The following is a 16,354-nucleotide window of genomic DNA, read 5'->3' on the forward strand; positions in this document are numbered from 1 at the left end:
AGTGGGATGGCGGTGGTCGTGGTGTCACCGTGTTTCTGATGGTGTTTTTTCTCCAGAGTGTGTGGTTTGTTGTAATGAAGTCTCCTGACTAGATAAATTAAATTATTCTGTTATTCAACCTTCAGCTCATTTGTGGTATTTATTGCTTTTCTCTGACAAAAGTCATTGGAAGTTCATCCTTTCTCTTCAGAGCCTGACATATAGGTAAGATGCCTTTCTAAACAACTTTTAGGTTTCAAATGTAAAGTTAGTGCACGGTGTGTTGTTGTTTCTTTACTGTATTATTTACCCTGTTGTCTGTCCATTTGATAACATGATAATTGGACGTAAGAAATTGTAACGACTTGCTTGATTTAATTGAATCAACTGACAGGAACACAATGAGCCTTTTCCTCGTCTGCGTGGGTGGCGTTATTTAGTCAGTAGATTCCCCCTCTTTTTGCGCAACAGATGACCCCGACTATTGGGTTATTTCACAATCAGTGTAGACGTTGCTCCCACCCGTGTGCATGTTGTGAAAAATCCTGCTGAACCCACACTGAGAATCCTTTCAGTACCTTTGTGTAAGATGGGAACAAGTGTTAGAAAACAGAATGGGAATGATTTGGAGAAGGCACGAGGGAGGGTGCATGTGAGCAGCTAAAAGGATCGTGTTGAGACGGCTGATTGCTCTCTGGGGAGCAGGAGTCAGGCAGATGGGATAGAGTGGATGTTTTCAGACCTGTAGTCCTTTATGTGTGGGGCTGCGTTTGCTTCCTTTGTTAACTTTTAGTCTATTTCCAGGACAAATGGATTTACACTCTCACCCTGCCACACACACACACACACACACACACACACACACACACACACACACACACACACACACACACACACACACACACACACACACACATTGACTCACACAAAAATACACTTTAACTAATTGGATGTGACTCATGTCGGTATTATTTACTCACATTCGCAATCAATTTTTTAATTAATATTTCTATTTTGTATTGCAATACAGCCCCATCAATGGGGGTTGCTACAGTACATTGTGCAATTTAATAACATTCCTTTACTGAGACTGATTATGGCAGAGGGTTATTACAAACCCATCGTGTGTGTGTGTGTGTGTGTGTGTGTGTGTGTGTGTGTGTGTGTGTGTGTGTGTGTGTGTGTGTGTGTGTGTGTGTGTGTGTGTGTGTGAGGTTGCCTGTGGTTCAGGAAGATGTGTTTTAGCTAATACAGCCTGAGAGCAGCTGGGCAGGGCAGGGCTAATAGACCCAATGACATCATCCAAAGAGAGAGAGGGAGGGAGAGAGAGAGAGAGAGAGAGAGAGAGAGAGGGGGGGGGGGAGAGAGAGAGAGAGAGAGAGAGAGGGGGGGGAGAGAGAGAGAGAGAGAGAGAGAGAGAGAGAGAGAGAGAGAGAGAGAGAGACTGGGAGCATAAGGCAGTGAAAGCAAGCAGGCCAGCTCAGACAGAGAGGAGAGTGGCATGAGAGCGGGACAGTGTGTGAGCGTGTGTGTGTGAACGGGAGAGGACCAGACAGCATTCAGTTCACAAGGATATAGGACTCCACCTGGAATATTTTCTCTCTAGTTTTCTCTTCTGCTTCCCTTTACACCTCTCCCCCTCCCCTTCCCCCTTCCCCTTCCCCCCCCCCATCCTCTGGCAGTTATCCACCCTCTCAGCTCCTGCTTCAGGCGGTTCCTCCGGGCATGCTCCTTAAGCCAAAGTATGGCCGCTTTCGCAACGAGTCTGTGACCTCCTCCGACGACCTGATGCAGAGCTTAGCCATGAGCGGCAAAGTTGTGGCCACACCGGTGGTCTCCGTCTCCGCCACGAGCCTTCCTCTGCCTCCCCTGCCTCCCCTGCCTCCCCTGCCTCCCCTGCCTCCTCTGGATCACAGTGGAACCAGATCATCCTCCTCTGCCGGGGCTGCAGCCCTGGCCGACTCCCCTTGCCTGGATGGGGAACAGGATGCCACCACGACGTTCTGCATGCTCATCCCCAGGATGCCCCAGTGGAAGTTCTCCAACTCCCTGCTCAGCCGAAGCCCGTCCAACTCCAGCTCCAGCTCCAGCTCTAGCAAGGACTCGGGGAAGGCAGCTCCTCCCCAAGCCTCTGCCTCACACAGCTCATCATCACACAGGCACAGTGGTGCGACCTCAGCCAGTGGCCCGGTGGCCAGTCTCGCGGCGGTGCTTAACTCCTGTGACCCTGTGTGTGTCACCCCCTGTTCCTTGCAGGCTATTCGAGGGCAGAGAGCAGTTTCAGCTGCAAACTCGGCCAGTCAAGGGGGTCACGGATTTTGGGCCACAGAGGCCACGGCGAGCCCTGGGTGTTCCAGCAGCTCCAGGTCAGGAATGAACCGCAGGACAAGGGTGGAAGGCATGTGGCTGGGGGGAGAGGACTTCACCCAGAAGGGTAGCTGCATCCACAAACCCTCTCAAGGCTGGCTGCACCCTGACAAGACGATTGCAGGACCGGGGGCCTCTTATATTGTCAGGGTGAGTCAGTTGGCACTTTGTTTCTTTATATAAATGCACACTGCATATCCATTACAAAGGTGCACTTCTTAAACATCCACTTAAATTCAGGATTTGTCTTAAAAGTGTGTGTGACAGAAAAAAAACTTTTTTTTTCTGGAGCTCACATGTTAATTACATGATCAGAGTATTACACAATATTAATGAGCCCATTTAAAGGTTTCTCTATCTGGGTGGGAAACAAAAGGACTCCACAGTGCCAGGCAGTTTGTTATGCAGCTCATGTGGCGAGGGCTGGGGAATACATAATCCAGATAGATGGCTTGGTGTGGCTCTTATAGACTGCGTCAGGATAGCACACAGGCGTCAGGGCGGAGGAAGATGAACCATGAAACGATGTGCACAGCCTGTAGTAAGGGTCATTATTTTACAGCTGTGGTTACAGAAGGTTGTAAGCATCATATGATTAACTTAAAACAACCATATTTATAGTGCATTAAACGCATGTGTGATTGTGGGAGTGGTGTTCTTTGTGTGCTTTCCGGACTGTTTACATTCAGGCCATAGTGTTTTATTCATAAAATATGATTTACAATCACTAAACATGCTGAATCCTAATCTTTATGATAGTTGGTATCCTTAGAGTATGCTTGAATGACTATTTCAAAATAGAAACTCTTTGTGTTTTTTATTAAAGACAAGCTCAGGCTACATAAAGAATTATGTATTTTCTTTTTAAAGGTAAAGATATGAAGAGATATCTGTATCAGTGTGTACTTGGGATTGGTGTTTATAAATGGTTTCCATCCCAAGCAGACTGCTTGATGTCAATGTCAATGATCTCCCCTCCTGTTCACCTCCACCCCCTCTTGCACTGCTCTTCTTCCTCCCCTCAAACTAATGACATGGCTCGTTCGATTAGCCCGGTCTGGGTCTCAAGCACGCTTTCTAATGGCATTATACAGGCACCATTCATTCCTATATTCAATTACATTTAATCACAGTCATTTGCATCATGTGATGTGGGGATGGTTGGATCGGTATGGGAGGGGTCTAACGATGAACTCTCCCCACCATGCAGGGCTTTCCCACATTCATAACAAGTGCTGCTCTAATGTTTGATTCATTGTCACCAAGCTTCTACCAGCTCGTTGTTGTCACCTGAAGGTGCACTGCAACAATGTGAGACGACCCGTGTAAGAGTTGCATCTGGCAGCAGCTAAAGCGGTACCATGTGTGCCGTTCTGTGCTAAATCTATGCAGCGAGGAGCACTTGCTGCATGTATTAGTGTCAAAGTGACAGTAGATTTCTGCTGCACTGTGCCATTTTTAATCGGCATAGCTACCATAGCGCGCGGCTCTGTCTCCCTCTATTTCTGTTTCAGCGCCTCTCGCTGACACACCGTCACTCCTCTGCTGGGAACGACACAAATATGATTCTTAGTATTTGGTTTCCTCCTTTGCACTTTCTCTTTGTCCGCACAGCCATGTCAGGCTCTGTGTCTGGCCTGCATCTGCCATCTTTGACAGCCAGGACACTGCAGCAACCCTCAAACAAAGCACTGCAGCTGCCAGCTATCATCTAGAGAGCTATATAAAAACCACACTGCTATCTTTTTATGCTGCTCTGTCACAATCTGGTGCACTGTGTTTACCAGTCAAATCATTCTGCACTATCGTTGGTGCAGTGTCCAGAAAGGTCCCTCCATGTTGCACGGATGCATATATATATATATGCTGTGAGCGTTGCATTAAAGGAACTTCACGTCGACAACATGAATAATGTACTTTGGCAGCATGAATTAGAAACAAGATAGGACCGCGTGTACTGAATTAACAAACGGATCATTCACCCTTTACACTCTCCAGATACTGTTTGGTAACATCCAGCTGTCCTCATCTGTCCATCATCCGCCCCTCCATTGTTACACAACATGCATGCTTCTCGAAAGTTTTGAACGGGTTTGCCAGTGTTATTAGATTTCCGAGGAATGCTTCTCGCAGTGTCCCTGTGGCCGCAGGAACAGTGTGCTGGAGACTCGGCCCAAAGGAAGGGAGTGCAGATAGAGTGATAGAAGAGGGGATGCGATTCATCAGCAGATGAGTGTGTGACAATGGAGGCATTGGCAGAGACAGGGAAGGAAAAAAGAGACACAATTTTCCTGATGGAAGACTTCCCCTCGTCTCCAAATCTGGTTAGAAAGCGTATTAAGCTCTCGGGCTCAAAGGTTCTCTCTCTGTCTGTCTGTCTGTCTGTCTGTCTGTCTGTCTGTCTGTCTGTCTGTCTCTCTATGTCTGTCTGTTCTGTCTGTCTCTCTCTCTATGTCTGTCTGTCTGTCTCTGTCTCTCTCTCTCTCTCTCTCTATGTCTGTCTGTCTGTCTGTCTGTCTGTCTCTGTCTCTCTCTCTCTCTCTCTCTGCTCGTCTCTCTCTCTCTCTCTATAGTCTCTCGCCTATAGTCTCTCTCTCTCTATAGTGTCTCTGTCTCTCTCTCTCTGTCTCTCTCGTCTGTCTGTCGTCTGTCTGTCTGCTCTCTCTCTCTATGTCTGTCTGTCTGTCTGTCTGTCTGTCTGTCTGTCTGTCTCTGTCTCTCTCTCTCTCTCTCTGTCCTCTCTCTCTCTCTAATAGTCCTCCTCGCCTCTATCTCGCTCTCTCTCTCTCTCTATAGTGTCTCTGTCTCTCTCTCTCTTCTCTCTGTCCTCTGGCTCTCTCTATGTCTGTCTGTCTGTCTGTCTGTCTCTCTTCTCTCTCTCTCTCTCTCTTCTCTCTCTCTCTCTCTCTCTCTCTCTCTCTCTCTCTCTCTCTCTCCTCTATGTCTCTCGCCCTATAGTCTCTTCTCTCCTCTATAGTCTCTCTGTCTCTCCTCTCTTCTCCTCTCTCTCTCTCTCTCTCTCTATAGTCTCTCGCCTATAGTCTCTCTCTCTCGCTCTCTCTCTCTCTCTCTCTCCTCTCTCTCTCTCTCTCTCTCTCTCTCTAGTCTCTCGCCTATATCTCTCTTCTCTATAGTCTCTCTCTCTCTCTCTCTCTCTCTCTCTCTCTCTCTCTCTCTCTCTCTCTCTAGTCTCTCACCCTATAGTCTCTCTCTTCTCTATAGTCTCTCTCTCTCTCTCTCTCTCTCTCTCTCTCTCTCTCTCTCTTCTCTCTCTCTCTCGCTCTCTATAGTCTCTCTCCCTATAGTCTCTCTCTCTCTGTCTCTCTCTCTCTCTACCTCTCTATAGTCTCTCGCCCTATAGTCTCTCGCTCTCTCTCTCTCTCTCTCTCTCTCTCTCTCTCTCTCTCTCTCTCTCTCTCTCTCTATAGTCTCTCTCTATTCATTTTCTAAATATGGATTGGAATAAGGAATTTATGGATATAATGATGTATCACCTAATTAGTGTCACAAAGAGTTTATAAATCAATTTTTCCAATTCAATTGGCTTTCTTGGCATGACACTAGACTGTATGTTGGCCAAAGCTCAATTACGATTATGAAAGACAAAGAATGAAATGAACAGAAAACAACAACAAAGTGAATAACAACATCAGTGTTTATTTATTGGTTTATTTTTAATCAAGACTGTGAATGTGCCATTGTTTGCTTTATACTGTATATAATATATATATATATATATATATATATATATATATATATATATATATATATATATATGTATATATATGTATATATATATATATATATATATATATATATATATATATATATATATATATATATATATATGTATATATATATGTATATATATGTATATATATTGACTGATGGTAAACTGAAATACAAATGTGACGTTACACATCCCTCCATCTTTTCATGTAAATGTCACAGATATTTAAATGAGTAAAAGACTTCCTCACATGCATTGATTGTACACACAGAAAACACTCACACCCTCAGCTCCCCCCCCGGAGGCTTAAGAAGCTGCAGCTTGTCCATGATTTGGAGCTTTTAGTGCCGCTAATCTAGTCAGGGTGCTATTAGCACCCCGACCTGACAGCCATTAGGAAGCTGCTCAGCTGGCTGCCGCTCCTGAGTTACATTATGATGCATTGTTGGAAATAGTCACGAGTACCAAGAGAGGAAAACTGCAGAAATGTGTTTTTATTTTCTGTTTTGGTCATTTTACTCCAAATGCAACATGTTCATAATTGATATATTTGAAATATATAGATGTATCATGCATTTCCCCACCCATCACATGTCTTATATCGCTCTACAACACATGGTTACTGTTGCATTTACAGCATCTAATCTGTCCTCCGCCATCATTTCAAACTTTCACTTTTCTGTTTCTTTTGTTTCCTTTTGCAGTACATGGGCTGCATCGAAGTATTGAAGTCAATGCGCTCCCTGGACTTCAACACGCGGACTCAGGTGACAAGGTACGCTGGAAACCATCTCTGTTAGTGATGAGTCAGGATCATTTGATCCAAGAAGTAAAGTGTTAACTGACGTATCAGCTACTATGATATCAAATTGCTACCAGCGGTGTGTCACTTCTGGATTTACATTTTTTATTTTTATTTTCAAAGTGTCGTGATGAAGGATCCTTAATAAATATGTCATTTTTTTATTTCAACCAAACCCTACCCAGTGGAAATTAAATGCCAATGTAAGTATAAAAAAAATATATAAATCAAAGGTGTTGTGCACTGACAGCAACATAGTGTGTCCCATGGAGACTGCGTATGTGCTCAGTGACGGTAAATACAACTACACCTCGGGGTCTTAGTATGTCTTGTGTCGTGTTGTTATGCTCTACATGTGATGTTATTGTTATAAAATCTGGGGCTGCTTGCAATCCTCTGCCTCATGGGAGAAGTGCACTCCCTCTCCCTCTCTCACCCTCCTCCCTCTCCTCCGCTATCGATCGGCAGTAATCAGAGCTCACCGTGCATCCAAGGCTTAAGTGCAGGGGGGAGGAGGCTGCAGGAGATGGAGTGATAGAGAGGGAGATCTATTATTGATGATGTTTGCTAATGACTGTGGAAAGCTGCAGTGGTCCCCATGAACGCACCCTGCTGGATAATGTCTGTGGTTGTTACTTTTTGAGGACGAACAAAACAACAACATTTAGCAAAGGGAGAAACCATACGGACATCAGTGTAGCTACGATTGTTTCAGTGCTTTGATGATGAATATGGTTTTTGCATCTTTGTGGTCGTTGACTATTCGGTTAGTGTGCGTGCACTTATTTGAAATCAATGCAGCCTTTTTCCACTCAGGAGCAACGGTACGCCTTGAAAACAGACTTCCAAATGTTGCAGTGATGCTAACTGACATGAGGTCTGTGAGTCCTTGGGGAACATGGGATGGGCCATCTGTCCCACAAGGCCAAAAATCAATGAGTTGATTGTCTTAATCAATCTAACAAACAGTACTAACTTACCTTTTCTTTAGTTGTTGCTGGGTGCTATTCAAAAGCAGCAAGTCAGAGCTTTTCACGTTAATTTAACCACAACGAAACATTCACTGGTTGACAGAATTTTAAAAATGTACTTCAGCTCCTAAGAAGGCGCATTGTCCCAACAGTGCTCTCTGTGTCACAGTGTTAAACAGCAACACCAGTGATAATGAGGCATTTTATTGCAGGGAAGACAAAGCCAGCAGACAAAAACAAGAACCCCAGCCCATCTCTCTCCACCTCCTCCTCCTCCTCCTGCTTCCTCCGCCCTCTCATCAGAGTCATTTCAACATTGTGGTATTTTTTAAAATCCCAGAGAAGACCTTTACTCGAGATGGGGCCCGCGACGCTGCCTTTTAAATATTTACGAGCCACTTGATAGGGGCAGCTGGGTTCTTGACTGCTGTCCTCGCCGTCCCCTGGCAGCGAGCTCCAGCCTCAAATCCACATTATGCCTCACAGCCGCCATCAGACACACGGGGGATAGAGGCTTTAAACGGCCATTAGACGACCATTCCCAGGAGTTATAGCAGCTTCACTGCAAAGTTGTAACAAATCTGCAGAGTGAATTGCTCTGTGGCAAATAAATGTGAGTTATGATGCCCTAATAAAAGCAGTAGTAGAAGGCTCGAGACACTTTATTTAGTGTCTCTTCTGCCCTAATTTAACCAGGAGTTAAACACGAGTTTGAAAAACAATCACTGTCGATGTCGTAAGAACTACTTTAGTGCTTGTGAACAGAACTGCTTTCTTGACCTTTGAACTGTGATGGGTCTGTGACCTATGACCTTCGCCCGAGGGAGGGAGCACAAAGCTTCTGTTCATGTTTAACCTCAGGGCTTTTTTTTTTTGATGCAACAGCTTTTTTTCCCCAGCTTTGAACAATAATTCAAGATTTAAAACCTTTAATCCCAGTAACACTCACATTGTAGTCACTGGATGTTTAATATTCGTCTGCACAGTTAATAGGAATCCACATGATTTTTATTTGTATTTCCCTTCTAGCTATTAGATTAGTTTTCAGCGTGTCCCACCATAGTCTGACCTTTGACCTTTCTTCATTCCCCTTATTAGGGAAGCCATCAACAGGCTGTGTGACATTGTGCCAGGCGGAAAGGGAGCTTGGAGGAAGAAGGTTAATAGTGAACTTTAATCTTACAGTGCATGTTTCATTATTCTATTGTTTACTACATCGTTGTATCTCTGCTGGAGAAGCAGATGGAAGTTACCCCACAGGTTAGTAAAGTGATTTTAAGGAACGTAAGAGATAAACATGGAAGACATTTCTGTTTACTGTATGTAAGTTTTCTCATTTCCACTGTATTTTTTTTGTTCCTCATGTAGGCCCAGAACAAAGCTCTCCAGTCTGTTATGGGGAAGAGCAACCTGCGATTTGCAGGCATGAGTATTGCAGTCAATATTTCCATAGATGGCCTTGGTCTGCTTATCCCTACCACACGACAGGTATGATGCTATAACTAGTGTAAGTATACTGATATATTTGCCCAAATATCGCTCAATTAAATGTAATTGTCTTCCACTGATAAGAAGAATGTTCCTCCCGGACCACAAATACATTAAAAAGTCTAAAACTATCATTTTTGTTGTCAGTTATGATATGATTTAAATTCTCCTTAAATCTTAACTCGCTCAGTTTTCTCATCTAATAAATAGTAAAAATAAATAGTTGTTAATTGATCGCTAAGAGAGAAGAAATGTCATGTTTTATAGAAGTAATTTAAATGTTCCACAACAGTTTCCTCCTTCCTGAAAATAAAATTGTGGAAGAAATGTGTGAAAATAATAAGAATTGTGTAATTACACTTGTGTAGTGTAATGAGATCGACTCCTTTTTAACTTCTTTGAAACTATTTTTGTATTTTGGCATCTCTATTCTTCTTCTTCTTTTTAATTGCGTTGTCTGTGCCCACGTTTATTTAAAGATGACATGTAAAAGTAGAACATTTGTCTCCTGCAGGTGATAGCTCACCATCCCATGCAGTCCATCTCCTTCGCCTCTGGCGGAGACGCAGTGAGTGCAGCGTTTCGCTCCCAGCTCTCTTTTTTATCTTGTTGTTATAATGGACATTTTAGCAGACTGCACTTATCTGACTGGATTCTATCTTACTAGTTTTTCAATCTCATGACTCGAAGAATAAATGAGTCCTATAATTTAGTTATAATCTCTCATTTATCTGGTCTGATTGAATTTACCCTCCTTTCTTTTGCAGGACACGCCTGATTATGTTGCGTATGTGGCCAAAGACCCAGTGAATCAGAGAGGTGTGTGCTGAATGTCCTGTTTCATAACCACATATGTACAATAAGGGACCTCTTCTACATGTATTTTATAATGTTATAGCATAACCACCATTTGGAAACAATAAAAGTAGAGCTGCATATTGTAATAGTGTGACAGTGGAAAAGGCAAAGTCTGTCATATCCCCTCGCACCACACGAGCACAGGCTTCATACAGTACCCTGTACGAGTGCTAGTTACTCGTCTCAAACCTCCTCCTGATCAGGATTGTGATCCCGATGCCGTTATATGTTTGTATTCTATGATAATTATTGTCCTGTTTTCTGGGCCTGTAAAGCCCTTTGAAATGAAGCCACAGCTGTGATACAGTTAGCAGAAGGTAGCAACATTTTCTCTCCATCTCTGAAACACTTTGCTAATATTGTCCGACTCTCCTTTACTGCGTTTCTTTGCAGAGCTGTTGACAAAGCTGGAAAAGCAGGAATTTCTCCTGTTGAATCAGACTTACAGAAGTCTAGAAGTGTGTAAAAACAACGTCTTGTTTTGTCTCCTTCAGCATGTCACATCCTGGAGTGCTCAGACGCTTTAGCCCAGAGTGTCATCAGTACCATCGGCCAAGCCTTCGAGCTGCAGTTCAAACAGTACCTGCACAGTCCTCCCAAAACCATGGCGTCCATGGAGAGGTAACAATTACACCTTTATGTACATTAAAGCTTTAAAGTAGTTGACAGTTGCAGCAAATGTCAATGGAAGATTGAAACCCAGAGGGCGTGAAGGTGGTGTTTTGCACAATCAATCTTACTGTGACATAAATACAGACTGTCCTGCATAAAAAGAGCAATGACCTCACAATCCATCTTATAATATTGATCCTCGCAGATCTTCTCACCTCTTTGACCAAACCTCAGGAAGAACTCCAGACTCTTAGTCTTTTCTATTCTGGTTTCAAATGAATGTCTTCCGGCTGCCAGCAGCAGCAGCAGCAGCAGCTCTGAGGATCTATATAAATCTCCAGCAGATTTTTATAGATCACTTTCAGATGTGGAGATGTCATCGGATCGGACTGAATACATTTGAGAATCCAGATCGTTATTCTTACTAAAAAAGTAATAATAATACAGTAATAATGATCAAATTATTGTTTAGATCAGGGCTTTTCAGAGTCAGAGACTGTGTCCATCCCTCAATTTATAAAGATTCTGTTATTCCATCCCATAGACACTCAACAACTGAGCAAAGATAGCTTAATGTTGCTGCTTGACATAACTTTAAACTGCACCAAATACATAAAAAACGTCTTAATTGTGTAGTAATAATACAGAAATGCACGTATGCCCTTCTTCAGGTCTGTCAGGGCGGAAGAGCCGATGTGGGTGGAGGAGGAGGACTTCTCTGAGCATGATTACTACAACAGCATCCCAGGGAAGGAGCCTCCTGTGGGGGGAGTGGTGGACTCCAGGATCAGGCCCAGTGGAGCCCTGCTGGGTCACATCCACACACAACCACAGAGCAAGACAGCAGCACAGGTGAATCTCCGGGCATGCTTTTGGGAACAACATTAAGTCGGGTCAGGTTCTGGATGCAACCTTAACATGTAATGTTATCACAGATGTAATCGGAGCTACATCTGGTCATCATCAAGTAGTGCATCACTAAGCTTCAGCAGACAGTGAGTCTTCGATAGCTCCCTCATAAACTGCTGAATGATATGTTTTCCTGCTCCTTCCCTTATATTGTTTACGTGGAATTAAACAGCAGGAGCATGGACATATACTCCATAACTGTCTTCCTGATGCGCCTGCACCATATTTGCTAAAGATAGATGTGATTACTCAAAGAGCCTCGGCTCCTCTGTTGCCCACCGCGTGAGAGAAACCATCGCTTTCTGTTTAAAACAAGACATGCTGTAGCTAATGTTTCAAATAGAGTGCTTCAAAACTACATTATGTGGGGGACAAGAGATGAGAGAGTTGTTCAGGTATAGAGACACAAATGTATTGAGGATGTGTTCCTCTGGTGTGTGTTTGGCAGATGGGCTCCCAGCGAGGAGGGAGCAAGCGTCTTATCCTCCTGGTCAGCTGTGCTATGAACTGCACTGGGACACTGAGACGACCAGCAGCTCAGGTGAGACACCCTGTGGCAGTGCACAGGTATAACATACAGCAGAGATCACCCTGATGGAATTACTCCTGGGATCATTAATCACTTCCTGATCAAATAATTTCATCTTTGATAGGAACGTCCGCAAGATTTCCTGAAGTACATTTAGATTATTATGATAGTTAATCCTAAACTAAATAAATTGAAGAAGTTATATATATATAATATATATATATATATATATATATATATATATCTATATATATATATATATAGATATATATATACATAGTATGTATAGATATACATATAGGTATATATATATATACATACATATATAGAGATATATATATATATATATATATATACATACAATATGTATATATATATATATATATATTATATATATATATATATATATCTAATATACATATATATATATATATACATACATATATGTATATATCTATATGTATATATATATATCTATATATATATATATATCTATATATATCTATATATATATATACATATATATATACATATGATATATATATATACTAATATATGATATATATATATATATATAATATATATTAGTATATATATATATAATATACATATATGTATGTATATATATATTACATATATGTAGTATATATATATACATATATGTATATATATATATATACATATATGTATATATATATATAACATATATGTATATATATATACATATATGTATATATATTTATGATATCATATGTATATGATATACATATATGTATCTAGATACATATATGTATATGTATAATATTAACATAGATATATATATATATATCATTATATGTAATATATATATACATATATACATATACATATACACACATATATATATATACATATACATATACACATATATATATATATATATATATATATATATATATATATATATATATATACATACATATATACACATATATATATATACATATACACATATATATGTATATATATACATACATATATACACATATATAGCGAATTCATAACATTTTAGGAAAACTGTCATAGTATCAAGAACACACCACCTTAAAATAAAATAAAATATACATAAAGTAGCATCTGATATAACTCAATATTTGAAGTTGCAATTTCAACCTCTAGAGGGAGCCAAAGATTAAGCAATAAAAGAAACGTTTCTCACACACACACACACACACACACACACACACACACACACACACACACACACACGCACACACACACACACACACACACACGTAGTGAGAGCTCCTGTGTTTCTCAGCTCTGACATCCGATGGTTACCTGTGTGCTGACGGCCAGCCACCAGGCAGCAGAGACTACGAGGAGCATCAGTACGTGAACACCCAGAGTCTGGAAAACCTGGAAGCACTGGCACATGGGCCCAACGGTCACAGAGGGTCCAGGGTGCCCGACAGTCCGAAAAAGGACCTCTTTGACATGAGTGAGTCCTGAGAGTTAGTGCGACACGTTTTGACACATAAAGAAGAAAAAGTCACTTTCTTTATCTGAAAGATGCTGTAGAGTGACGACATTTGTATTTGTGAAACATTGTTGTCCCTGTAGAGCCCTTTGAGGACGCCCTGAAGCTCCACGAGTCCTGCGGTGCAGCTGCAGGAGGAGGTGTGCGGGTCCTGGAGGACCAATGGCCCAGCCCTCCACGCCGTCGAGCCCCCGTGGCCCCAAACGAGGAGCAGCTCCGCAGGGAGGCGTGGTACCACAGCCGCATGAGCAGGCGAGACGCAGAGAAAGTCCTCGTCCGAGATGGAGATTTCCTGGTCCGGGAGAGCACCACCAACCCGGGACAGTATGTGCTAACGGGCATGCACTGTGGCCTGCCCAAACATCTACTGCTCGTAGACCCGGAGGGCGTGGTGAGTCTGGCAGCAAGACAAGCGTCTGACCAAAAATGTGTTTGTTCGTACTTGTGATAAATGACATCCTTTCATCTCTTTGCCGTCCTCCGCACAGGTCCGAACCAAAGACATGTTATTTGAGAGCATAAGCCACCTCATCTCGTACCACCTTAAGAACGAGCTGCCGATTGTGGCAGCAGAAAGTGAGCTCCACCTGAAACAGGTGGTGAGGAGGAAACAGTGAGCCACCTGGACCAGCGTGGGATGGTGAGAATGCAGTATACTACGTGTGTACAGGATGACTTAAATGATTTATTTTGCACATATTAGCTGCTTGCTCAATGCAACTGCAGAGAATGTGAGCATCACCTCTCTGCAGGGCATGATTGACAGGTTATAGTGTCAGGGATGTGACTGTTGTATCTACAAGCCTACAAAATGACTGTAATATGCCAACAATGATCATCCTTCTTCGTCTGCTGTATTTCACAGATGAATCATTGCGTTCCCATGCAAAGAACCACAAAGACAAACTCTGGAAATGATTTATGCTGGATGGATTTTTATCTGGAACAAAGGATATCGTCGTTACTTTCTTTCCATGAACAATAAGGAGAAGGATGCGTCTGACGTCTCCTTGTTCTTTCTCTGCCTTCTGCCTCCCAGGATCAACCAAACTACCCCTCCCCCGTCGTAAACTCCTCAGCATGCAGCTATTAAGCTAACAAACCAACCAGAATCCACAGTTTGACTGATTCCAGAGCCTGAAAAGTCTACTGTTTGAAGAGGACTTCCATCTTCGGGAAATCAAACAAGGATTTGATGCACAGAGAGGTGACGTCTCACAGTGCCTGTCATAGTGAAGTGCTTCCAAGTATACCACGGCGTGCCCGACCGGTCAACCGCAGGTCATCCCCCGAACAAATAACGAAGCAGTCATATAATCTGGAACAGACGCTGTATGAAAAAAAAACTAATGCAAAACTACTGTGACTCTAAGAGACAATGGAAGAACTGTGTGTCGATGCGTGCTCACAGGTCTGCGGTACCAGGACTCTGAGATGGCACAAAGGAAACACCTACCACATACCTTTTCTTTGTTTCTCCATGATGAGGCACCAAATCCCACTTAACAAAGCATTCATTTCATCTTCACATAGACAGCCTAGTGGACATACAGGAGACTGTTATCACATATAAACATCAGTCATTCACGTTGTGTTTGTAAGGGCTGTTCATCATTTGTGTTGTATAAGTGAACATTGTCGGTCAGACTCAAATGAATACTACGTCCTGGGTTACACACTCAGTATATACACATACATGCCTGTATTTCCACAGCTCCTCCAACTTCAGTGCCTTAATAACTACAGAGACAGGCATTTGTGTCAGAGTGTATATAATGTGCATTTATGCTCCTAACGCAAAACACTACTTTTCTTGCCATGCCAATGAACGACTGAACAAACTTCAGGATGATTAAGCTCTTATACGTGTGAACAGTCATGTAAGCTGCTCTCGCATTGGAGGTGAACGTTTAATACCGTCTTATTGTGTCATGTGTTGCCCTCACAACAACCCCCTTCAGAGATTGATATAAAACAAAAAAGGGGGGTTTGGATCCTGTATGTGTCAGGGAAAGGTTTATTGTGTCTTTACATGTCAATGACTTGCTTGTGCAGTTCTGCTCCTCGGCTGCAGCGACAGTAAGTTCCCATTTTTGCCAATCTAATACGTCTAAAGTCTTACGAGGAGGTAGGTAATCTGCGTTTTGCATTAGCAACATATCTTTAACCCTCCACTGCTCGTGGCTGCAGCCTCACGAGTGGCGCAGAGAGGCGAGGCGAGCCACACGGCTTTTGGTGAGGTCCAAATGATTAATGTGATTATTTCAGATCTCCCCTTTTGCTTTCTCAGGAATTTCTTGGATCTTTTCTTCTTTAATGGCTTTTTTGTTTTTGTCAATAAAACCGATTACAAAGAGGGAACAATTCAACCGGTAGTTTGTCGTTTGTGACTCTTCGTATCTGCGCTTCAGTTAACCCCAACTTTCCACGCACACATGCTTCAATTAAGACTTCAGATCACCCAGAAATAGACGCAGAGACAGTGTAGAAGTGTTTGTTCCATCTACAGTATCTGTGCATGAAGCGACTTACACAGAACAGGATCAACCGTATCACTTTAAATGTTTTTATTATAACAACATTGTATAAA

The 16,354-nt window shown here is 42.4% G+C and overlaps 1 protein-coding gene across 1 annotated transcript; it reads left to right on the forward strand.

Annotated features, from left to right (window-relative positions):
* Window positions 1-1,704: 1,704 nt before the first annotated feature.
* shc2 (SHC (Src homology 2 domain containing) transforming protein 2) lies at window positions 1,705-16,111 on the forward strand. The gene is made up of 13 exons (XM_029429811.1): window positions 1,705-2,496; window positions 6,781-6,851; window positions 8,948-9,008; window positions 9,218-9,337; window positions 9,852-9,905; window positions 10,105-10,156; window positions 10,690-10,816; window positions 11,479-11,659; window positions 12,167-12,257; window positions 13,546-13,725; window positions 13,848-14,155; window positions 14,253-14,404; window positions 14,630-16,111. The coding sequence occupies exons 1-12, from the start codon at window positions 1,705-1,707 to the stop codon at window positions 14,379-14,381; spliced, it is 2,166 nt and encodes a 721-aa protein (XP_029285671.1). The 3' UTR covers window positions 14,382-14,404; window positions 14,630-16,111.
* Window positions 16,112-16,354: the final 243 nt, after the last annotated feature.

The sequence above is a fragment of the Cottoperca gobio genome, chromosome 4 (assembly GCF_900634415.1).
Source record: "Cottoperca gobio chromosome 4, fCotGob3.1, whole genome shotgun sequence".
Taxonomy (NCBI): Eukaryota; Metazoa; Chordata; class Actinopteri; order Perciformes; family Bovichtidae; genus Cottoperca; species Cottoperca gobio.